The sequence below is a fragment of the Mesoplodon densirostris genome, chromosome 1, assembly GCF_025265405.1.
Source record: "Mesoplodon densirostris isolate mMesDen1 chromosome 1, mMesDen1 primary haplotype, whole genome shotgun sequence".
Classification (NCBI taxonomy): Eukaryota; Metazoa; Chordata; class Mammalia; order Artiodactyla; family Ziphiidae; genus Mesoplodon; species Mesoplodon densirostris.
The window spans coordinates 25,277,397-25,303,154 of record NC_082661.1 but is presented as its reverse complement, the minus strand read 5'-3'; the positions used below and the strand labels follow the sequence as shown (position 1 = coordinate 25,303,154).

At 46.9% G+C, this 25,758-nt stretch overlaps 2 protein-coding genes across 2 annotated transcripts in view; one reads left to right on the top strand and one right to left on the bottom strand.

The window, feature by feature from the left end:
- SORCS3 (sortilin related VPS10 domain containing receptor 3) overlaps window positions 1-25,758 on the top strand; it is a 626,549-nt gene that overhangs the window by 286,040 nt on the left and 314,751 nt on the right. Inside the window, exon 3 of the mRNA XM_060103648.1 lies at window positions 2,104-2,203. Coding sequence (XP_059959631.1) covers window positions 2,104-2,203 — 100 coding nt within the window. The remainder of the gene's footprint in view (window positions 1-2,103; window positions 2,204-25,758) is intronic.
- Window positions 23,133-24,874, bottom strand: LOC132493147 (magnesium transporter NIPA2-like). Its single transcript, XM_060103423.1, is given in 5 exon segments — window positions 23,133-23,869; window positions 24,084-24,206; window positions 24,209-24,351; window positions 24,354-24,798; window positions 24,800-24,874. Coding segments are annotated over 5 exon segments (1,089 nt in total). The 3' UTR covers window positions 23,133-23,566.

The following is a 25,758-nucleotide window of genomic DNA, read 5'->3' as shown; positions in this document are numbered from 1 at the left end:
ACAGAGTGAGGTGGACAGATCTGTGTGGTTGACATATAACATAATGACAGCATGGAGATTGGTGGGAGGGGGAGAAGGTGGAAGAAGAGCATCCAACTGGGGAATCGTTTCAAAAACGATGATGTGTGAGCCACAGCGTTGGAATGAGAATGGGAAGATTGGGGGTCTAAGTTATTTAGGAGATAGAATCATTAAGACTTGGGGACTGAGCTGGGTTCGAGAGATAAAGGCAAGGATTTCTCCGATTGGCATTGAGTCCTAGTGCCCAAGGTAAACAGGAGACAGAAGATAAGAAGTCAGTTTGTAGAGCGGGGAGGTGCTGAGTATTAAAGTTAGCATAACTGATGACCGTGTGGGGCCTGTAGCCTAGGGAAGGATTAGAAATAGTGATTTTTTTTTTCAATAAACGGGCCAAGCGTGCATGATGTGTAAGACCTGGTTCTGTACAGTTTGGGGAAAGGAGAAGTGAACATCCTTTGTATTTTCATTTATTTTTTTGACATTTCAGAATGCCTACATCCTGTTAGGAGGTTTCCCATGTGTTGTATTTTCGCATCCTCAGAAACGCCTTGTGAGGTTAAATTGTCCCCATTTTTCCAAATAAGAAATTTGAGGCTCCAGCAGGTGAAGTAACCTGCACACGGTCATGTGACCAGGGAGCTGCCCATCTAGGAATTAACCAGAGATTTTGCTGTGCCCCAAGTTCATGTTCTTTCCTCTCCCCATAGCGTTCTCTGAAGTTCCGTGTCCTTGAGGAGCTTACACTGTGGTTGGAGAAACAGAACATAAGGAAACTAATCATGACAATATGGGGAAATGAAAGGGGCATGTACAGTGTGTGCCTTGGGTGTACAACAGATGGGGAACTTTGTTCTGGTGCAGAGGAAAAATGAGTGGCAACCAGGGAGAGGGCCAGTGAAGCCTTAACCAGAGGTAAGGGTAGGTATTTAAGCCGGAACTGGGACATGGAATTTGCCAGGTTGGATTGGGGTGGAGACAGTTCTTAAAGGTCATCACAGAGCTTGGCTGCTAGACTTATAAAGCTAAGCTGTGGGTCAAGGCAGAAGCAGATTAGAGTTAGAAGGTGGGTAAAGGACCAAGGAAAGATAGGGGCAGGTAGTTACTAGGGGGACACAGGGCTGGCGTTGGAATGCAGGCACCCATGAGGTCACTTCACTGTAGAGAGAATGAATGGGCCTCTGTGGCCTTCTGAAGCTCCAGTGGGAGAGGTTTCCTGAGTCTAGCCAAGGAAGGCGATGGCAGAAAGGGGGTGAGAACCTGAAGATACTGGTGGTCTGAAAAGGGAGGGAGGTGTCTGGGATGGGAGTGGGGAAGCAAGGCGGGAGCAGCAGGGGTTTCGGCTACTTGAATCCATTGTCGGGTACTTGTTCTCCCTCCTCCTCTGTGGAAAGGCGGGATGCAGAGGAAGGAGCCTGTGGCTTGGTTGGCCCACCATTGTTCTCTGAGCCCTGACTCGTGGTGTTGGTACAAGGTCAGAGCCCTGGAAATTAGGCCCAAAGGAGGGGCGGGTGGCCAGCAGGATCGTTGGAATCATGAACTATCGGCAGCAGTTCAGTGTCGCTGGCTCTGCCCCCTGACACACCATCGCTCCCATGTAAAGCCTCAGACTCCGCCGGGTGTGGCCAGGTTTGGCCATTGGACCCCACAGCTCGTGGATACAGTGCTTCCTGCCCTTCTGAGGGACCCTTGGCTTCAGGCTCAGTGGAGGAGCGTGAAGTGGGTTGTACCCAGTGACCTCAGGAGAAGGTCCCTGCAATGCCCCGCGGGGACAGAGGGCTGATTGTGGCAGGTGGCCGGGCTCCCCGGCAGCTCCTGTCACTCGCAGCCACCCAGAGGGCAGGAAAATAGGTCTCTGAGAAAGGCCGGGAGCAAAGGACAGCGAGCTTAGGTAGTAGGCAGAGGCATCTGTCTAATTGCTCTTCTAAAATGAATGGGGCCTTTTATCTCTGAAGAACACCTTTAAGCACTCGTGTGATTTGGGAACAAAGATGCAGGTCGGGGGAGAGCTGGGCTCCCCTTGAAACACAGTCCCCCATTTGGTAAAACAATCTCTCCCTTTCTTTCTTTCTCTCCTACCTGCAGATCAACAGATTACGGCACCACCTATGAAAAGCTCAATGACAAAGTGGGCTTGAAGACTGTCCTCAGTTACCTCTACGTCAATCCCACCAACAAAAGGAAGGTGAGAGGGGGTGGTCAATGGGTCCTGGGCATTCCCTGTGGAGTGGCAGGGCTGCCAAGGCCTAGGAGTTAAGGAAAAAAACCAGTAGCCGTGGAGTCACTTACAGAATGCCTATTTTATATGCCAAGAGCACCACAGACATTGTAATTCTAACAACTGTCTTGACATAGCAGTAGCAATAATAATAACAATAACAATAAGAATAATAAAACTATATAACTATGTAAGGGGTTCCTCTCTGCCAAGGATGGTGGTGTGTGCTTTACATACTTTATCTCATTTATCCTCACAGTGAATCTCTGGGGTAGAAATGACTACTGTCCCCATTTTACAGATGAAGAAACTGAAGCTCAGAGAGATTAAGTAACTTTCTAGCCTAATGCCAGACAGTAACAGATAACATGGTGAGCAACAGATCTGGGATTTGAAAATGGGTCTGCTTGACTCCAGAGCTGAGTCCTCCTATAGCCTCCTTTTTGCTGCTCTGTTTTCAGAGAGCTCCTTGTAAAGAGGGAGTCGGTTTCCTCCAAGGGAAGGATAGGCAGCCCCTGGATTCTTCCACTTGCTCCAGAGCTCCTTCTGAGGCCCAGGGGAGCACACTGGCTCTGCTGGCCTCTTCTTTTCTGTCTTTCCTCTTCACTTAACAGCCAGGACATGGGTGAAATCATATAAGGTCAGACTTTGGTCACGGAGACCTCCTGGGAGGAGGGGGCCTGGGACGATGGATGGTTTTAGAAAATAAATGCTGTTTAATATATTGGCTTTAGGGAGAGATGATCTTTCCCCAGCTAGGAAGGCACTCCTGTTTAGAAACTTAGGCAGGCCTGGCCTCAGTAAACACACCACGAATATCAAAGCCCATTTCAAGGTTTCTAAAGGGCTGAAAATGGCATTCCCCAGCTCTCCCCAGTGGTTTTGCAAACCCTTTCTTTAGCAAGGTAGGTGCAGGGGTGATCTTCAACCCATTGTGCAGCTGTCCCTGATCTCTGGTTCCAACCTGGTGGGGCCCAAGCTGTGGCTTAGAACAACTGTTGGTGCTACTCAAAGCAGAGCAATTTGGACTCACACCCTTAGCACCGTAACTCACAGCCACCCCTTCTCCTCATTCCCACCTGACTCTTCCCCGCAAGGGAGGAAGCAGAATTGGTGACTCCTGGTTCAGTATATTGGCGCCTGATGCTCAAAGATCCGGCAGCTGCAGGGGTTCCCACACCTGGGACTGTGCCCGCCAGCCAGGTACCAAAACTCTGATAATCAGGATGGCCGTTTAGGTGCCTGTTCCTGGTTTTAGCTGAGTAGTTTCTCTTTTCTTTGTCCCAAAGGGTTGTCATTTTCCCATTTTTCAATATTGTTATTTGAATTACTGAATGTTAGAGCTGGAAGGGATCATAGATTTCATCTATACGAGCAGTTATTCATAGTTTTTGAACTGCAGTCTTCTGCCAATGTGATTAAAGCTGTAGAGCTCCCCTCTGGACACATGCCCCCAAACGTAAAATTTTGCGAACAATTTTTAGGGGTTTAGGAACACCTTGAATCCCCCCTCTGGACCCAAGATGTCCACGGAGTCTTGGTTGAGAATCTTTCATCTATACCAATAGTCTCAATTCCCAGATGAGGAAACTGAAGCCAGAAAAGGCTCCAAAGCCAGGTACGAAATGGAGCCAGTTAGAGCTCAGCACTCCTGATGCTCAGTGTAGGTTTCTTGGCTTCAGCCCACGCTCTGATCCTTTTCCTCCCATATAGTCCCAGGCCCGTGCTGCAAAACTGATGGTCTAGTCCTGACCGGGGAGGTTGAGGCAGTTGCTTCATGGCCTTGAATTGAAGCCATGTCCATGATGGACACATGATAAAACTTGACTGAATCAGGTCAGCCATGATCTATCTCCACTCTTCCTCTGCCTTCTCTCTTCATAAGGAAAGAAGCTGAAGCCCACAGAGGACAGATGTCCCACCCATGTCACTCAGCAGGTCAGAGGGAGGATGGGCAGTTGGTTTTTAACTCCCAGTGACTTGGGGTCAGGTGGAATCATAGCAGGTGTCTGCACTCTGGGAGAAGCAAGAAGCGGGTATTTGACACATGGCAGATGTCCTTTAGCACTGATCTCTGACCTATGTCTGGACCACAGCAGAATTAATCACATCTTCATGTGGACGATAGATCAGCTGTCTTCATGAGGATTTAACCAAAGGGCACATGAAGGGTTACACCTCTTTGCATCCATTCTGGTAGTCCTCCGTCCTGTATGTTTCCCATTGGACTCCTATTCATAACATCTCTTTCAGTCTTTTTTTCCATTTTTCTCCACTCCTGACTGTTTTATCTCTTCTTAGTATGACCTAGAGGTGCTCAGTAGTGTGGGAGACAAAGGGCAGGGTAAGGCAGATACTCAGGGTTAGAAGGAACATGAAGCTGGGATTTGGAGCCACTGGTGCAGAAGTGCACCTCCATTTCTCCTTCCCAGAGGTGAGGTTCAGACCATGGGCTCTCTGGAGCCCTTCCTCACAGGAATTATTGCCCAGTTGACAAAAGTTAGGCTGTTTTGCATGTCTCTTCAGAGAAACACCACCAAAACACAGTTAAATCCCACCTTAAGAGGCACTGCTGCCCAGAAAGTTAAAAGTGTAGACATTTTCTTCACTCAGATAGGGGAAAGACAAAAGACAGACTAATGCCATGGATTTATTTACTTGGGAAATACCAATAGAAATTAATTTCATAAGGAGACTGTGTGCTCCTGAAGGACTTTCTGAGTCATCCAAGGAAAGATGAAATTAGATTCTGTTTCATTTTGTTGTTAGGTGTTTTTGATTGTATTCTGAGCCTTGGGGTGCTGATGATGCACAAATATTCTACATGGTGACTTTCTCTTAACTAGAATATTCAAGTTCGCTAGACTAGGCTTCTCAAGCCGCTCAGGCAAATTGACAGTTAGATGTAAATGAAAATACTCTTATTTGTTTCTTTATTGGTCTGGTGCTTTGGGTCATTATGACCTTGTAATGAAACTGTTTTATTTTTAAGTGTCCTGCTTATATGTCTTGGAGTTTAAACCTTTGGTCACCTGGATTCTCATCTGAGTTTGAATTAAGCAGGATTCTTTTGATTCTCAAAGCATTCAAATTATCGATAGCTGCCCACGTTCATCAACCAGCTAATGGAAGTAGTCTCCAGCAGATTTTTTAGTTAATCTTGTCGAAACACTTGCTTTTCACCTAATGAGTTACTTATGTAACAGATGGCTACTTCTTTCCTTGGAGGCTATGAGTACATCAGAGTTTTGTCACCCCTAGCAAAACAGTAGAGTGTGCTTGTATTTATATAGTTGTTCCCAAAGCTAATTGTTGATGTCTTAACACTTTTTTGACAACATAAATTCTCCAAATGTAGATAGCTAATAAGCTATTAGGTTGGAAGTAGAAGCGGTTAACATGTGTATAGTCTCCTACTGGTAATAATCTTAGTTAGCATTAACTATGCTCTGATTCCTTTTAGGAGCTTTATCTGTATAATTGCCAGTCCTCCCAGGCACTTTAGAAGGCAGGCAAGATAAGGAAATAGCCGCTATGTAAATCACACCAAGCTTGTCTTACTTAAAAATGGTGAGTCTGCAACAATCTTTCCAAGAGGTTTATTTGGGGGACAAATTAGGATACATCTGACAATGCTGGACTCCCTCAAGGAAGTTGAGATTTAGGTTAGTGGTATCTACTAGTTTTTTTTTTCCAAATGAGCGTATTGATATGAAATGCTGGGTGCTACTTGAGTTGAAGTGTTCTAGACCATCCTGTGGTGTGGGGCATCAGCGTTATTTTAATGACGTTGACCTGCCCCACTTGTATTTGATGTGATGTGATTCTGCATCCCTTGCTGTTTGCTTTTCTCTGGCCACTGGCCCGTTAGCCCATTGCCTGGGTGATGTCTGAGTCTGGCACCTTGAACACGAAGAGCACGGCCTTAGTTCCCCATGTGGATGTGAGGCTCGCCTCTGGACGAGGGCTCTGCTCACAGCCTCCCCTTCCCTTTGCAGGAGATAAACGTCCCTGGGTTCCTAGAACTCATGACCGTCAGCTTTGTCCCTAGGCCCATGGAGAATGGCATGTGCCGAGGTCAAGCCTGCATTTACCAGCACTGCGCTATGTACAAACAGGCTGAAGTCTTTGTGCCTCAACAAGGGAGGGGCTTAGCTACCACAGGTGTGTGTTTAAGAGCAAATCTTTGAGTGCATGGAGAAATGCAGGCCTGTTATGGTCTAATTGCTCTGGCTGGAAAGCGGCTGACACCTGCAGATTTGGAAACAGTGTTTTGGAAATGACAGAGAGCAGACAAAAGTCCTGACTGCCAGGGAATGTGATCAGATTACTGCAAGGTAGAGGTGTGTGTGCCTGTGTGGGGATGGAGGAAGGCGGGAGGACCATCAGGGCTGACGTCAGAAGAGGATAAAGACTTTTTTTTTTTTTTTTTTTTTTTTGCGGTATGCGGGCCTCTCCCTGTTGTGGCCTCTCCCGTTGCGGAGCACAGTCTCCAGACGCGCAGGCTCAGTGGCCATGGCTCACGGGCCCAGCCGCTCCGCGGCATGTGGGATCTTCCCGGACCGGGGCACGAACCCGTGTCCCCTGCATCGGCAGGCGGACTCCCAACCACTGCGCCACCAGGGAAGCCCGAGGATAAAGACTTTTTAAAATTGAGCACCTAATAAGTTCTGGGCACTAGGCTAAGTTCACTTCTATATTCTGAGTTTCACTCTTAATCCCCTGAGCCTGGTAGTTTTGTTCCCATTTGGCAGGTGAAGAAATTGAGGCTCAGGCAGATGAGCCATTTGCTTTCTCTAAAGTAGCTAGACCACCTCTGTCTGACCACCTCTGTCTGAGGTGGTCCATCCACCTCTGTCAGACCACACAGGGCATGCTCTCTACTCTGACCTGCCTCAGCTCGGCTGCCCCTGCCACAGGTAAAAAGACCAGGTGAGTGCATTCATCTCTCTGTTAGTAGTAACTCTTGTTGCCTGGGGTTTTCTGCCCATTACTGTTAGAAGATTAGCAGTTTTTTGGAGGAGTGTTAGATCCTCCTTTCCTGACTGACTGACCCGTGAGAAGGATAATTACTTCCAGGCTATCCTGCAGAAATACAGTGGGAATTACCAGTCAGATTCCTCCGATGATCAGACTGCCTTTGTCAAGCTGTTAAGAGGCATTGTGTGTGTGGTCAGGTGTTGGTTATTCCCGAGTCAGCCTCTCAATACAGCAGCATAACCCTGAGCAATCTTTGACACAATGGAAAACCTCTAAACAAAACAAAACACAGACTCTTAAAATCTTGGACCCCTGCTTTCCTTGACCATGTCTCCTGAGATTGTTGGAGGGTCAGGGAAAGTCAGCTCTAAGGTAGTACACTTTCAATTCACAGATATTAAAATCTCTTACACTAAAGCAAAGCAAAAAAAGAATGTGGAAAGATAATTTTAGGCTATAAACTATCTGTGAAGTGTCTAGCTCTGAGCAAAGTATTTTGTTTTTTGTTTGTTTATTTATTTATTTACTTACTTTTGGCTGTGTTGGGTCTCTGTTTCTGTGCGAGGGCTTTCTCTAGTTGCGGCGAGCGGGGGCCACTTTTCATCGTGGTGCGCGGGGCCTCTCACTGTCGCGGCCTCTCTTGTTGCGGAGCACAGGCTCCTGACGCGCAGGCTCAGTAGTTGTGGCTCACGGGCCTAGTTGCCCCACGGCACGTGGGATCCTCCCAGACCAGGGCTCGAACCCGTGTCCCCTGCATTAGCAGGTGGACTCTCAACCACTGCGCCACCAGGGAAGGCCCTGAGCAAAGTATTTTGGATGGGAGTTTCCGGCTTTCAGAAATGTGCAGTCTACTTGGTCAGACGAGATACGCACAGAAAACAACTGCGTGCATAGACCTAGGGACTCAATTGCAAATGCAGACAAGGGCCAGTCAGGTAATGTCCATGAGAGATGTTGGCCAGGTGGGGACTGCAGCAGCCGCGCTGTAATCTAAGCTCCAGAAGACTGTCGTCCTGCAAAAACAAGGGCTCATTACAGCCACACCATCATTGTCATCAGTTCCTGATTTTCTTAACAGATTTTTCTCTGCATATTTTCACAGGAAACTTATGTATTTTGAAATGTTTTAGACAGGCTAGGGTGTGGAGTTCAGGGTGTGGGGCCTGGCAGGCTGTCCCAAATCTACTTTAATCCTTGTATCCAATTGGTGTCATGTGCCATGACCTGAGTAGTAAGTAAGTCTCCAGGTGAAAAGTTGGTATTTGCAACGTGGTCTTCGGGGCAACAGAATAAGGATAACGCTTAGAAGTTGCTCTTGCTGGGGGCCTGCAGTGATGCTTTTATGATCTGAGTGAGATAAATTAAGCTGAGCATGGCTTGCAAAGATCTCCCTTTGACTCAGAGGAATCACATAGAAGGTTCTGCAATTCAGAGGGACCTTTTGTCAGTTCAAAGTAAGACCATTAGAGTAAGAGAAGGCGGCAGACATCTTTCTGGTCCTGGTTTTCTGCCCCTGGGTCACGGAGTGTGCTTGAGTAAGACATCTCCCTTGCAGAGCCTCCATTTCCCTATTTGTACAGTGGCAAGGGTAGGTCCAGTACTTTTTGAGGCTCCTTCCAGCTTAGATGGTCTGGATGACCACCATTTGGACTGTGCCTCTCAGAGGGCTACATGGTGATATGTGTGCAGCTGTGGACTTTGGGCTCAATGGATAGCCAGTTGGCTAGTCCTTGGAAGGGGTGGTCCCCAAAGCTCCTGGTTCTATGGCCACACATTGGCCACAGATAAGCCCTCCCATTCAGGCTAGCTCTTCTCAAGTCCCAGTTCCTTGTTCAGAAGGTGGGTGGTTCCCTGGAAGCTGCTGTCTCTGCTGCTGGAACTCAGAACTGCAGCATCCTCCATGGCACAATTGAGGCGTTCCATCAGCATGAGCTGATGCAACTTCCCAAGAGCATCACTGTGCTCACCCAGGCATGCACAGCCCTCCTCCAGCAGGAAAGGGAGCTAGAGATGCTATCTGCATCTGTTCTGGCAACCCAGGGGTGAGGACACCAAGTATCACAATAGCAGGCAAGGGACCAGCTCTGCTGCATCACACTTCTTCCTTCATGGCCACCTACTTCCTCCAGCCTCAACCAGGCACCTCATCTCTATGGACCCTGCTTTCTTCCTTCAGAAAATGTGCACAATAAGCTATATTTAAAGAGCAAGTAAGAGAAATCCCTCTTAGCGCTAATATTCATTTCTGTTTCCAAAGGTAACACGTGTTTATGAAAATAATAAGAATGGCAATAATAATGGTGGGTGGGGGAAGGATGAGGGGAGGGGGAGGGGCAGCAGCTAGCAGTTTTTGAGAATTTTTACTATGTGCCAAAAATTATTCTAAATGCTTTATGTGAATTAACTCATTGAATACTTCACCAGCAACTCTATGATGTTGGTACTATCATTAGTCCATTTACAAATGATGAAAGATTGGCACTGAGAGGTCCGTTTGACCTGCGCAAATTTGGTTGCTGATGGTCACTTAACCTTGGTCTAACGTGCTCATGTAACTCACTTTCACTCCTATTTAATTCTTAGACTCACCACGTGTTGGGGATAAAAGGGCCCTCAGAGACTGTCTAGGCAGGCCCTCATTTAACAGAAGAGACCACCTGTGGGCTTGCCCGAGGTCATGACGTCATTTGCAGCAGAGCCAGTGCTGGAACTGGGTCTGCTGACTCCTAGTCCAGTGTTCTCTGTTCCGCCCATGGGCTGTTGACAGTTGGAGCACACAGATCTGGTGGAGAACCCAGACTGGGGACCGGGGTGGATGCAGGTAGGGAACAGTTGGGACTATGTACTCCCTGCCCATCTCAGTGAGTGTGTGTTATAAGCTGTAGGCTTCATACACACATCCATAGCTTCTCATCTCTCTGGTCTCAAAGCCCGAGCAATATTGCAGCTGGAATCCCATTTCAGATGAACCTGGGTGAGAAATCAAGGGTCTGGAATCCAAACTGCCTTGAGCATATTGGAAGCACAGAATGGTTGAGTAGTGTGCCCAAGGCAAACGGCTATCAAAGAAGTGAGACTAGGTCCCCTGGGGCAGAGTGTCAGGGAAGGAATCAGGATTTCTGGTTTAGACCTTTCTCTTCATTAGCTGTTGGGCTTTGGAAAAGTCATTGAACTTGTCTGAGCCTCTGTTTCTCAAGCTGTAAAGTGGGGATAAGAGACCATTTACGTATCCCCTCTTTCTGGGACCATAATTAGGATAAAATGAGGAACGTCATATTTTTTTGCAGCTACAGAAAGGGACCCCTCATATGGAGCTGCCCTCAGGACCACACCCTGGAATCCAGGGACCCTGAAGGCCATCCACAAGGCTGCTGGGCCTCCCCTGCTGGGCTGCCTGCTTCTTGGCTTCCTTGAGGAGGATGTAGACCCCAGAACCCTGGGTTTTTAAGAGTCTCACATCCTGCCCTGTCTAGGAGGCATGCTGCCACCTGCGTTTTTCCAATTGTGTTCCCTGTCTTTTAAAACCAAACCTGCTGAATGCCTGAGAGAGATTGATTATTCTGCTGATGGAGAGAAATGGTCCCACTCTTGTTGATTCACAACCACCTCGTTTTTCTTGCCTCATAAATTAACAGTTACCGAGAGGCTAGAGCCGTCTTCCGCAAGTTGAGTTTAGGGGAAAATGTGTGAGAGGAAGGAGTGAAAAAAAGGAAAAGAACAGAACTTGGACCAAACCGTCTTCATTTACTGATTCCAAGTTCAAACCTTTTTCTTCTTGGTATGTTCAGAAAAAGAACCAGAAAGTAAACCCCCTGAAAGTGAAAGTATCTGACTTCATCAGGGCCTGAGAAATCAGAACAAAGGAAAGTTAAGAAGTCAGAAGAGAGGTGGAACCAGACACTGGTTTACAAGTTTCCGTTTGCCTTTGCAAGTGTGACCCAGTGATGGAGTGGATATGAAGTGTGGTTCAATTCAAACGAATCACTTAAAGGAAGGGAATCTAGAGTAATTCTTGGAAATTCACTCTTTAGTCACCAAGTCCCTTTCTCGGCAAATATATGCATGTGGTCCCCTGTATAAGTTGCTGCAGTGTGCTCTAGCCAAGAAATTATTTAAAGGCTCATTAAAATGATCACTAGTTTTTTTCTTTTGCATTTTATTTGAAAATGGGAAGAACATAAACCTATAGCCTGGCTTCTCTCCAACGTGCCCTTTGGGGTTTGCATTGAGTATATCATATTTTTTTTAAATAATGATATGATTTGCAGTAAGATTATCCAGGCATTTAAGAGAAATAATAAGAATTAGCTCTTTACTGTGCTTCTTCATGATTTATGTTTGCCTAACCTCTTTTTTTAAATTTTACTTTTCTCGGTTTTGGGTTTTACATACACACACACACATGCATCTGTGTGTGTCTAGAAGATGTTCAACAAAGAGCATTATGCAAACGTTAAAAATAACTGAAAGAGTTAATACTGCACCAAGCTTGAAGAAGAATGCTGTCCTGTGGCATAATCAGAGCCAGTGAAAGACAGAGGCAAAAATCGGGCAGACTTTGGAAGAAATCTTGCGATTCAGAGAAGGTGGGGATAGAAATGACAATCTCAATAGGAGAATGAGGGTTTGGAGGTCTTAATAGGCATATTGCGTTTAGCAGCAGCAAGTCGAGAGAGAGATGGGTGGGGCTATATACTGTAGGACCCATCGAAGCTCAGGGCTGGAGTTACGACTCAGTGCAGAGGGCATGGGGAGCCATAGCAGGCTTCTGAGCTAGGGGCTGATAGCGTGAGAGCTGCGTATGAGAAAGGCTGACGGACGAGAGCCCCTTGGACCAATGAGGTGCCTGGGTCAGGCATCCTGTTCCATCTCTTCTTCCTGCCCTGCCCTCACCAGACCTTCTGGGTGTGTTTTCTGAGCATCACAGGCAAGAGCAATTTTTGCAAAGAGCCTGGGAAGCCAGAGCAATACGTTCTTCCTAATATTCTGACACACAGTTATATAGCACATGGGTCTCACTGCCCCTGGAGTAGAGATATTTGTGACAAAATCCACCACCACCAGTGAAAGAAACAACTGTTTTTTTCTTCCTTGGTGAGCTCAGCCAAGCAGAGAGATTGCTACTGCCACGCATGCCTCCCCCGCAGCCGGTCCCCCCATTACCAGCCCAAGGTCAGAATGACAGACGTCAGCACTCAGCACACGCTCTGCTGGTGAACATGTCCGGGTAATGAGGGGCGAGCCTCCCGGGATCCTCGGGCTGCCAAATGGCTCGAGGGCAGGTTTGGAGCAAGCAAGTCCCGGTCCCCGCACGTTGGCGTCAGAACCAGCAATACAGAGTGAGACACTGACCTCAGTGTGACAAATGGGGGCCCAGCTTGGTGCTGGCAGCCCCATGCAGAGGGTCCCCGGGGACAGGAGCAGACAGACAGCCCTGTCCCTCTGCAGCCCAAATCTCACCCTGAGCAATGGCCGGGCTGTCTTATGATGACCAAACGGAGGAAAGAAATGAACCAGAGAAGAGGGAGGTACAAGAAATGTATGTGAATATCTCTCAGCTGCCAGAGATGGGAAAGAGTGCGGTTCAGTTTAGGAAGTTTCCCGCTGTTCCTGGTTCCTCGGTGGTGCCCGGCGAGGAGGGATGATGTGGAGGGAAGGGCTTCACAGCGCACCCCGTGCCTGGCTGTGTGACCTTGGATGTACAGTTGACATTCTCTAAGCCTTAGCTTTCTCATCTTTAAGTGGGGCTCACAATGGGATTTAAAAAAGCAAATTTCAGAATGAAATAACAGGGCTTCCTTGGTGGTGCAGTGGTTGAGAGTCCGCCTGCCGATGCAGGGGACATGGGTTCGTGCCCCGGTCCGGGAAGATCCCACATGCCGCGGAGCAGCTGGGCCTGTGAGCCATGGCCACTGAGCCTGCATGTCCGGAACCTGTGCTCCGCTGCAACGGGAGAGGCCACAACAGTGAGAGGCCCACGTACTGAAGAAAAAAAAAAAAAAAAAGAATGAAATAACATAATGTATATGGAGTGCACAGGGTAGGGCTTCAACAGTGTGACGCCAGTTCCGTGGACCTCTCTTTGGCTTCCCCTCTGCTCAGCAGTGCCTCCCAGTTCCCAGGTAGCCCATTTCTAATAGCCGACTTTTTCATCCTGGGAAAAGGAATCTACCCCTGCCTCAAACCAGCATTAGGCAAAGTCTGTTCAGCTTCCAAAACAACAAAAGAATTGTCCTCTCTCTATCCCTTCCTTTCCTCCCTCTATCCAGCCACCTGCCTTGTGTGCCTTCTCACCGACCCATTGATGGCTTCTATCTCACTTAATGGAGAAAAAATTAAAAGTGATGGTTGCCAGCCTTGGGTAGTATGTGCAGAGCCAGTTTCCTCCCATTATCACCCAAGCCCCATTAGGCACATAGAGCTGCTGGATCAGGGCTTCGCTTCTGGGTCTGCCTGGCTCCAGAGCCCCAGGGAGCCCTCCGGCATTGTAACCCCACGAAACGCCACCTCCGTCTGTGCAGATGCACACCCGGATTCATTTCTCCCTCTTGGTGGTGTACAGGTGATCTGTCTCGAAAGCGCACGTCTGGGGAGCTCGTTGCTGTTGGGTGGGTGCTCTGTGCCAGGCCCAGGAAACACTCAGGCGCTTCAGGCTTGGACCCCGCACTGGCAGAGGTGGTATTTAAGTGGGACTTTCATCTGGGGCTGAGAGCTGGGAGAGAAGCAGGTTCCCCAAGACCTCAGAGACTGTAGTTATGACAGCAACTGCTAGACGAGACATCAGGACCAGGTTCTAGGTCCAGCACGGGTGTTAGAAAGAAAGAAGTTTGTTGAGCACTTACTGTGTGCCATGCTCACGGTTTTACATGAACACTTTCCTTACAAAAATATATAAAGTTAGGGACTTCCCTGGCGGTCCAGTGGTTAATAAGACTTCGCCTTCCAATGCAGGGGGTGTGGGTTCGGTCCTTGGTCAGGGAGCTAGGATCCCACATGCCTCGGGGCCAAAAAACCAAAACATAAAACAGAAGTCATATTGTAACAAATTCAATAAAGGCTTTAAAATATACATATATATAAAGTAAATACTGTTATTATCCCCATGTTATGAGAACGTTAGGGAGACGAGAGAGTGAGAGTGATTGCGGGCCCTCATTGGGGGAGAAAAAGAGAACGCATCAAAGCAAAAAGACAGAGGTCTCCGAGCTACGGGGATGCCAGGCCAGGCTGCAGACTCGGATTGCCCAAACTGGAAACATAAGCTTTTAGTATGGTGTCATATTGGCCTCCCTCGGCTTAGATGGACATTGTGACCTTCTGGAAACCTCTCTTTACATATCTAAAAAAGGAGTGTAGATATGCAGAGGGATGTGTTTCCTTCAGTCCAACAGTGCCGTGGTCCTGTGCTGAGAAGGTGTGGAAAATATTCCCTGCGGACAGGAAAAGTCAGAGGAACACAGGGGTGCCGAGTTTCCTTCAATATCGGACAGACAGTAGTCTAGGGAAGATGGGGTGGTTTGTCGCCCGTGGAAAATGGCTGAGCATTCAGTAATTCTCTGGGGCGAGCAATAAGCCTCGACTCTGGCATTCCTACTCTGGAGCCCCATAGGGTGGGGCTGGCCGGGTCCCCAGGGCTCTCTTTCCAGTTGGGCAAGAAGCCACTTTGTGCAAATCCTGGCTCTACCTCTTAGCAGCTGGTGGCTTGGGAACATTATTAACTATTTCTAAGCCTCTGTTTCCTCGTCTGTGTGATCAGGATAATGCTAGTACCTGTCTCATAGGCTGATAGGAGGATTAAATGAAAAATGCTTGCAAATGGTTGGCCAGTGACTGAGTCCGGGTGTCCAGTTAGTAAATACCATTACTATTACTCTTATCATTGCCCTGATGTCAGGACAACCAGTGCCTACAAACAAGGGGTAATCCCATGTTGAAGCTGCCCATGTATGAATGGCCCTCAGCCTGGCTGGGCACTCAGGCCCTCTCTCGGGCATCAAGTGATTGGTTTGGAGAGGTGTGGCTCTGGTAGGTGACTTGAAGGTTGTCTGGTTCAAGCCTCTCATTAAACTGATGAAGAAACTGAGTCCCTAGGGGGGGACTCTCACTTACTCAAGGTTGCCCGGCCACTTTATGGCAGAACTATGGTTTTGGATATCAAATTTCTGGCTTCAAGCCCAGCGCTCTTCCTGTGACGTGGCACAGAAAGATGCTGCACAGTGCAGACAGACCTAGGCAGACGGGTGGCCAAGGAGGACACTGACAGCTGCGAGCTTTGAGGCTCTTGTTGTCTGTCCAGTAAACCTAGAGTCTCCAGGGCACTGGGATCAGAAGAGGCCAGGTCAATCCTTCAGACCAGGGTGACTCAGGTAGGGAACTGCCCAAGGGCACATGGCCATGGATAAGGTCCCCAAGGCCATCTTGGACCCAGAGCAGGCAAGGGCAGCAAACTCAGAGGAGAGTCTGAGAAGAGGTTGAATAAAGAGGGAAAAGGTCCAAGTTGGAGAAAGAAGGTGTGCTAAAGTCCAAAGGGTGAGAAAAGGCCCCAAACAGCAAGACCAGCCGGAAGGGAAGAGAGCAGGACGCCAGGCCACGGAGTGCATGGCAGGCCTGGACACGGGGTTCCTGACTGGGACTGTCAGGTTATGGGCAGCCCGTTTTCATAGGGTACCTTTCCCTTGTTGGGGGATGGTAACAGGAGAGGCACTTGACTGATTAAAACAGTCAGGCCAGGCCAGACAAGAAGGACAGACACAGAAGAAGAGTAGCAGAGAGATAGGATGCAGTTATCCAAAGTGGTCGTTGGCCTGAACCTCCAAACTTTAATCATCCCTGGGGGGATAGTGGCAGCAGATATATGCATGGAAGATTTCCTGACGCCGCTCTGGACCTTTGGAGAGGAGTGAGTTTATGTCAGAGCAGAATCTTAGCATGCAGCTTAGCTCTGGAAAGTCGGCTTGGAATAATGAAGTGCTGGCTTCCTGGTCTCAGCCTCCCTGCCTCGATCCCAAATCACAGAGCACCAGCATTCAATAGCTCAGAGGAGACCAGCCTCATAGACGCAAGGTTGTAAAAAGTTATCTCTCAGAGAAGATTTCCTCAACACTAACAGCTTCGTAACGTGGCTGTCCGGAGAGCCTGTCTTGCCGCAGCTGGACCTCAGACAACTGTAAATGCTTAAAAGTACTCCAAGTCATCCTCTCCTCTCGAGCAGCTATAAAGATGCTTTCTCTTTAGTTCTCCAGCTGCTTGCATATGAACTCATGCATGCTGAGTTTACCCTGAAGTTTTTGGGCGGGTACTTGGGGTCTGGACCATCAGCCTTTGGAAGCGAGGGAGGGAGGGGAAGTGGTGAGGAAGCAGACCCTTACCCCAGCCATCCTCTCAAAAAACGACAGCAGTCAGAATGGATCATTTAGTTTTAGGAATCACCACTTTGATCATGGCACTCCTTACTCAGAAACTTTCACGATCTGCCCAGCGTCCCTGGGAGAAGTCTATACGTGTTTGTGGTTTAGCACATGGTTCCAAGCTTACCTGTCCAAGCTGCTCTTTGTCCTTCTCAGCAGTATCAGTACTTTGACCTTGGACACATTTTAAATGCATCAAGAACCACTGGTCTAGTTGGAGGAAAGCTAAATTCATTTATCTAACGAATATGTTACAGTGTGTCTTGCGTCCTGGACTTTGGCTTTCATGGAGGCATGTCCAGGAGGTTGATAAATGCTCTGGGTCACGGAGGAAGGAGGTGCTGATTCTAGCAGGCAGGGCCAGGAGGGCTCACAGGGAACCTAATATTGAAGCCAAGTCAGTGCATCAGGAGGAGTTTACTGAGGACTCTTGGCAGGGGTGGGTTGGGGAGGGTTTTCTGGGCAGAGGAAATAACATGTGTGAAGGCTTAGACATGTGAGAGAGTGAGGTATGTTCAGGAAGCCCCAAGAGCTTTGCAGGGCGTGGGGTGAGAGCACACGTGAGGAGGTGGCAGAGGAGGAAAGAGAGGTGGTAAAGGGCCATGTGAGTAAGGGTCTCCTGTTCTGGACTAGGGTGTTGAGTGTTTTTTGTTTGTTTGTTTGTTTTGTTCTTAGCAGAATATGGAGTAGGGAGTCATTGCACCTTCCTTAGAAAGGTCACTCAGGGAACAGGGTGAAGGATGGTGAGACTGACATCAGAGTCCAGTATGACATTGTCTTATTATAAAAATTATTATTTTTTTAAAATGATTATTTAAAAGATTAAAAGTCACATGAATGCCCAACCATGAGAGGTTTATTAGTCAATTAAAATACATTAGTGTGGTGGAATACTATGTAGTGATTGAAGATTAGGTTTGTGGATATTAAAAGCTGTTCATTACATATAAGAAAAAATAAAAACCAGGTTATAGAACTGTATATTTGAAATAAAGCAAGCAGAAAACTAGTGGCTGACATGATGCTCTGGGCAAGGGATGCTGAGGACATGGACTCCTGCAGTGGTGGAAGGATGGCAAGGAGGGGTAGGCTTTGAGAAGGGATAGAGAGGTGGAATGAACTCAACTTAGTGCTTGCTTGCATGTTGGGATACAAAAGATTTAAGGGTGGTTTTCGGGATTTCAGTTGAGTGGCTGGGTAAATGAGTAGAGGCTGGGGATGTTTGTAAGACATAGATGAACTACAGAGAAAGAACAGGTTTGGGGCAAAAGATAATCAGTTTAGTAGGGACATGTTGAGTTTGACAACATCCAGGTATGAAGGCTTTTAGGGAGTTGGATTTATAGGTCTAGATCCTAGGAGACAGGCTTAGGCTTAAGAGTACATTTAAGTCTTGGCAAACAAAGGTAAATTCCACAATACACTATGTTCGCGACTCTTGTTGTTGAACCTAGGATTAAGAGCAAATAAACCCTGTTCGACATCAATTCAGCAAACATTTATTAAAAATTTACTCTGTGGTTAGCACAGTGCCAGGCACAGGGGTCATCAAGATGAACAAGACTTGGTCTCTGACCAGAGAAGCATATTATAATAGAGGTATGTGTCAAATGCTTTGGTACACAGAGGAGGGAGTGGTTAAGTTTGCCATAAGTGGTTAGTAGGAAGATTTGGAACAGAGGTCACATTTGACTAAGCCTTAAAGATGAGTTAGAGTTTGCAAAGTGGATCGGTGGTTTACACATCGCTGTTGCAGCTGAATTTCACTTTAGAAATTAAGCATATTCTAGAAAAAGTGGGTATTAATTTGAATGCCAGGAAGCTGAATATTAAATTTATTACAGGCATTCACTCTAAAATTCAAGTTCCATTCTAAGAGATTGCTAACACTGAACATGTGTTTTGTAAGCCAGTTTAAGTTCTCTCTGTTTGGCTGAAAGCTCATGTCACCTTCACTTACTACGAGGCAAAGCAACATTGACTATCTGAATATGGATGGTGCCTGTGATATGTTTTCCTCCAGTTCATCCCAGCCAGGTCAAGCTTAGGTTTTGGGTGGACAACCCTCCACTAAGCTCCAGGCAGATGCCCCAGTCTCCATGCCTGCTTCAATAGGAATGGGCAAATCTGTCTCTTCCCACCTCCAGGGGGTGTATTGAAGGTCACTCAGCAAAGCACTGGCAGAATCCCACTGCTGCATGCACCTTGCCACACCACTGGGCACTTCCAAATGATGCTTCCCACGTGTTTGACCCCTCTCCTTTGGCAGTGCTTGTGTGTACTTTCCCCTTTAATTACAAGGCACAGCAGTGAGGACCGGTTCACATTAGAGCACCAGTGGGGATGGAAGCCAGCCAAATGGTAGACGCTTGACCTGGTGGAGGATGACTGATGGGCAGAGTGTGGACTCCAGTCTTACCCTTTGATTTTGCTGCTGCTTAATGTATTCTCTGTACCTCCAGGGCCTCCTTTTGGTGCTTTGGGAACCCATTTAACCTCAGCTTGCCTCTTTCTCTACTGTTGTTAGTGCCTTAAATTTTTTTTTTTTTTTTTTTTTTTTTTTTTTTGTGGTACGCGGGCCTCTCACTGTTATGGCCTCTCCCGTTGTGGAGCACAGGCTCCGGATGCGCAGGCTCAGCAACCATGGCTCACGGGCCTAGCCGTTCCGCGGCATGTGGGATCTTCCCAGACCGGGGCACGAACCCGTGTCCCCTGCATCGGCAGGTGGACTCTCAACCACTGTGCCACCAGGGAAGCCCCTAAATTTTTGACTGGGAAATAAATTTGGTGCAGAGACCAAACCTTCTTAAGCTGATATGGCTCTCAGTAGTTGGGAGGTAAGTTTATAATCTGAGACTAGGCTGTGCTTTGACATCTTCCAATTGAGTGGCCTTTATTGGTCAGGGAGGGATGTTTTTCAGGGAGAAATGTTATGTGAGATAATTTGCTTTTATGCAGTCCCTACCCCACTCAAAATCTGCTAGCACAGCTTCCCTGCTGGCACAGTGGTTGAGAGTCCACCTGCCGATGCAGGGGACACGGGTTCGTGCCCCGGTCCGGGAAGATCCCACATGCCGCGGAGCGGCTGGGCCTGTGAGCCATGGTTGCTGAGCCTGCGCATCCGGAGCCTGTGCTCCTCAACGGGAGAGGCCACAGCAGTGAGAGGCCCGCGTACCCCCCCCCAAAAAAAAAATCTGCTAGCGACTGCCCATCGCCTTCAGGACTCAGGCCAAACTCATGGGATTAAAGCTACCCCCTCCCCTGCACCAGATGTTTCCTCCTGCCCCATCTAACTTGTACTCTGCTACTCTTGTAGGATTCAGACACTCCACGTTCCCTTTCACCTGTCCTGGCAGCTCCTGTGCTTGGGCTCATAGTGTCTTCTTGGAATGCTTCTCCCTGTTCTCTTTCTACTTACTTGAATTCTAACCATCTTCAGGGCCCTGTGCAGAGTCATCTCCTGCTAGAGACCTTTACCTGTCAACTCACCCAGTGTTTCCTCCCACGGTGACTGACGTTTTTCACTTTGTGTACCATCTTTTAATGTTTCTGCCTGTAGAAATTCGGTTAGATCTTTCAGGGTCTGGACTGAGTTTTCTCATTCTTGTACCCATCACAGTGCCTGGTGCAAGGTCTTGCATGCTCTCAGAGCACAGCATTCTCGTTGCTGCCTTGGAGGGAGACAATAGTGCAGGTGTTGGAGGCATTTCCAGGTTTGCTGGATCCCAGCCATCTGTCGATGGTTCTCAGCCTTTCCCTGGGCACGGCCTGTGGAGGGCTAACTAAGCAAGAGGGCTTTTGCTTCAGGTTTTATCCCAGCTTCCCGGGTCTGCTTTCCTGGTCCAGATGGCACCTGAGCTTGGCTGCTTCATCCTGGACTCACCTTCTGTGTTCAGCCTTCTGCTGGCTTCTCCTGTCATTGCAGCGGGACTAATGGCTTCTAGCTGTGATAGCTTATAATCTTTCCCCAGCATCCTCTGCCAGAATCCAGAGCCTAGCACCTTCTGCTGGGTGGTGAGAGATGAGGAAGGGGAGGGGGACATTTGTGGTGGAATTGATCACTCCCTCCCTGGTGCTTTTACAGCATTCTGTTTATCTCCTCTCCTAGTATAAATCTCCCTGCAGCTCAGCCATTCATGTCTCTGTCTCCCCTGCTAAACACTGAATCCCTCAGGGCCAGAACCATGCATTATCTGTCCAGGCTTCCTGGTGCCTAACACAGTGGATGGCACTGGGTGGACATTCATTTCAACTAAGCTGAAATTAATAAGCCATTACTGAGTGAAAATAACCCAAGAAAGTGCCCAAAGCAGGTGAACCATCTGAACTCCATATCACGTTCCTGCTGTTACTCTTCCGAACTTCCTTAAGGCTCTCCCATTGGGCCCACACACTGGATGTTTAGAGGACATTTTCTGTCCTCTGGGTGGAAGTACCACTGGGAAACAAGGAGGTCAAGGCAGGCCAAACTGTTTCTGAAGCTCTATGAAGTGACTACCCTCACCAAAACCTACTTAGAAAATTAATTTCCTGGTCGGTTGCCACACTGACCCTGTTCCAAAAAGTGCAGAGAGATGCGAGCATAGTTCCACAACACTTGGAGATTAAAAGATAGACCACATTTAAAATTCTTAAATTTGTTTTTATTTTTTATTTTTTTATTTTTTTGCGGTACGCGGGCCTCCCACTGTTGTGGCCTCTCCCGTTGCGGAGCACAGGCTCCGGATGCGCAGGCTCAGCGGCCATGACTCATGGGCCCAGCCGCTCCGCGGCATGTGGGATCCTCCCAGACCGGGGCACGAACCCATGTCCCCTGCATCGGCAGGCGGACTCTCAACCACTGCGCCACCAGGGAAGACCTTAAATTTGTTTTTATTGCAAAATGAAAGAAGAAATTGGGAGCTGGAGTCCTTAATTGCTAGACTTATTGATCTATCTCATACCATTCATTCTTTCTGGCTCTCTCCCTGGTGGGTCATGTAAAAACGCTGGGCTTTACACAACCCAGGGAAGAGTGGGAACATCTTTAACTTCATTTGGTGACGGTCTTCACTACACTTGGCCCTTGACAAGTGTCCTTCTGGTCCATTCAGCCATGGCTCCCTCCGGAGCCATCTCTACTCCCTCTGTTTTGGATTGAACTGTGCATATCTTCCTGAGGGCTCTCAAGGCTACTGACGTCATTCACAGGCTATATATATATAGTCGGTACTCACAGGCACCCCCGTTTGAGTTTCTGCCCCTCCGAATGCTGCTGGTCAGGCTAAGAGAGCAACAGCTCTTCTTACTGTTATTGAATAAGACTTTAAGGATTTGGACTTTTCTCTTTTCAACCAGAGAACCAAAACTTAGACAATCTGGCTAACTTCCCTGGACTGGTCTAGGCCTTGGAGAAACAAACAAAGATGATTTTAGCATTGGCTTCCAAGTACAAGCCTCTTTCTCTTCTTGCTCAGGCTCTGAAACACAGTAACAAAAAAGCTGTGATGTCCCCTTTGGAGGAAAAGAGAGTCCAGTGCTTGGAAACCAAGCCCTGGCTGCTTGTCTAGGAAGGTGTATGTGGGGAAATGGGACTTAGCTTTTGTTACAGCCTGATGAATCTGGAGCACTGAGAAAGAAGACACAATGTTATGTCTTAATAGGTTATCCTGCTGTGTTAAATTCTCCATAAATAACCCTGCTGCAAGGACAGGGGTTGTCTTTTCTTTTTTAATGATGAAAACATCTTGTATTCATCAGAGAGGCAGTGCCGGGATAGGATGAGAATCAAGGAGATCCAACTAAAAGATCAGGACTGTGAAGGAGAGTCTGACCAATGTAGAGGGAATCTGACCAGTGGAACAGGTTGGAGCATTTCCTGAGGACTTCTAGGAGTCAAACACTATAGTTTTCTAGAGAAACTGTTGAAATATTCTGGAATACTAGAAAATTTCAGGAGTCCAGTGTCTATTGGAGAAACTGAATCTGTGATGAAAAGTCTTCCCACCAGGAAGTCACCAGGCCCAAAGGCCTCACCAGTGAATTCTTCCAAATGTTTGGGAAAAAATAACAGGAATCTTAAAGAAATTCTTCAGAGAATAGAAAGAGGCAGAAGTTTTTCCAGCTCATTATGAGGGCAGCGTAACCTGGATACCAAGACCTGAGAACGACATTAAAAGAAATAAAAATTACAGATTAATTCCCCTCATGAACATAGACACAAACATCTTTAATAAAGCGTTAGCTAATTTGAACCAGCAAAATATAAAAAGGATAATATATCATACCCAAGTTGGGCTTATTTCAGGAATGCAAGGTGACTTTAATATTAAAAATGAAATGTAATTCACCACAATCACATAATAAAGGAGAAAATCATATGATAATCTCAGTTGATGCAGAACAAATATTTGATAACACTCAGTACTCATTCATATCAATAACTCTTAGCCAACTGGAAAAGAGAATTTCCTTAATGTGGTGAAATAAATATATTATTTTATTTTATTTTATTTTATTTTATTTTTTTACAGGTAAGGTAAATTACAGGATAATGTATTGAGGTAATTTTGTTTTTTTAAATAAAAAAGCCTTAAAATGGTCAAAAATTGAGAGTGGGCATGACAAATATACATTTCAGACTTTCATCACCAATGAAAAAATAAAGCATTTTTATAGACTTAAAGCTGTCATTAGTGCATTTAGATTTTGGTGAAGGAAAATTTAAAATACCTCTATAATAATACAATGGGAAAAGAAAGTGGCCATGTACTGAGGTCATTTTAGTGAGCTACCATCATTTAAATATAAGAAAAGTAATTTCTTGGTCCAGATTAGTGAAACCTTAAAAAAGATTGTCTCTAGAGAACCTTATCTGAGAACAATGCTTTTTCAGACACATTCTGATACTCAAATTCACTTTATAACACAATTATAGATTAACCTTTTAATTACATCTTTCTTATTAAAAAGCTGTCAGATTTCCATTTCTTCGGGAGATGTTTTCAGCCGTGTGTTGTTCAGTTCCACAGGTGAAGCTCTCTTCATCATTATTAAGAACTTCATACATATTACAGAGACCGCCATTCGTTGCTTTTTCATCTTTCCGAAAAGACACAGGCAGACTTGCGAGACTAAAGCTGACGTCTTTAAAGGCGTGCAACAAGAATATTCCCACAATGATTGTAAAGAGGCCACTCAGAGCACCAATGACATCATCAACAGGCATGTCTTGCCACTCCTTAAAAAGAATAGCTGAGGGGCTTCCCTGGTGGCTCAGTGGTTGAGAGTCTGCCTGCCGATGCAGGGGACATGGGTTCGTACCCCGGTCCGGGAAGATCCCACATGCCGCGGAGCGGCTGGGCCCGTGAGCCATGGCCGCTGAGCCTGCGCGTCCGGAGCCTGTGCTCCACAACGGGAGAGGCCACAACAGTGAGAGGCCTGCGTAACGCAAAAAAAAAAAAAAAAAAAAAAAGAATAGCTGAGCAAGTTAAAACTGATGTTGTAAAGAATACGGAATATATTGGAGTCATGATGGAAGTGCTGAATATGTCCAGGGCCCTGTTCAGGTAATTAATCTGTGTGCTCACACAGACTGTAAGGCTCTCAGCAGCAGAATCCCAGCCAGGGGACGTCGCAGCACACACTTTCCAGCAAACAGCTCTTTGATAGCAATGCCCAGGCCCTTAACACAGGAGACTGAAAACGCTCCGATTACAGAGCAGATTGTGATATACACCAGAATGTTTGTCCATGGCGAGGTCCCACCACAAAGATTAATATCAAGGACACAATGATCACAAGTGTTGCAAAGACCACAAAACCTGGATCTCCTAGCTTGTGAGACATTTCATTTAAAGTCTCAATCTCCTCTTCTTTTGGAGCATGAATAACCATAACTGTAGATCCCAGAATACTTAGCAAGCATCCAGTTTTTTCACGAAGGTTAAGTCTTTCATTTAGAAAGTATGAAGAAAGAATGGCACTCACTAGGACACTGAGTGCCCCTAACAGAGTCACTAGGGTGGCTGGTGCAAAGGCATACACAGCAAAGTTGGCCACTTTGCCAGCTCCCATTGACAGCAGACCAGCCCACCACAACCATTCTTTAAGATATGCATGGCCACCTTGACCTGCTCTCATGGAGCCTTTTCTGGCAAGTCGCAGAAGGCCTTTTTTTTTCAAAATGAAACCTCCCTCCAAGGAAAATGCTGGAGCTCATAGCCAATCCCAGACCAATATAAAAATCATATTTTCCACAGCCCTGGCTCATTTCGTTTGTTACTTTAAAAGTTCCTGAGAATCACATTGATCAAGAACAGAGAAACTGCTGGTGCTGGAGGCAGGATGATGGAGTCTTCAAATAGCTTGGAAACAGGATATCCGTGGACACAGCAGCAGATCGGAATCTGCTTGGAAGTGCAGAGAAGTTCCTCCGCGCTATGTGGGGACAACAGTGGACACCCAGGGGACGTTCAACCCCCAAAGCAGCAGCCAATGATATATTTCGCCTCTGGCCGGCTCGCCGCATGCGCGACCACTGCCTTCGTCGCTGTCCAGTGGGAAGTGCGAGCATCCGGGGCTGCAGCTGTGCGCGCCTCTTCCTCCATGGGGATATGGGGGAGCGCCCAGGGGAACCTGTCCCGGACGACCTCCGGCCCCCACCGCCACCACCAGGACCAAGGGGCACGGCCAATATATATATTTTAAAAACCCACAGCAAACATAACACTTAATTTTGAAATTTTGAATGTTTTTCCCCTAAGATTGAGAATTGAATAGGATGCCCACTATCATCTCTTTTATTCAGCATTATAATGGCGGTTCTATCCAGTGGAAAAGGCAAGAAAGAAATCAAATGTGTAAGGATTGAAGAGAAGGAAATGATAAAGCAGTTGTCTATGTGGAAATGTAAACAAACCACTAGAATTAATAAGTGAATATGGCAAGGTCACTGGATACAATATGTATGTGCATATATATATACACACACCATATATCTATATTTTGTATATTTATATAAAATTTTATGTGATGATAAGCTAATAGAAAATAAAAAATATAAAAAAGATTCTGGGTATAATAGCATCAAATAATATCTGATAAATAGATAGGTAATATAATAAGGTAATGAATAGAGTAGTACACAACGAGCAA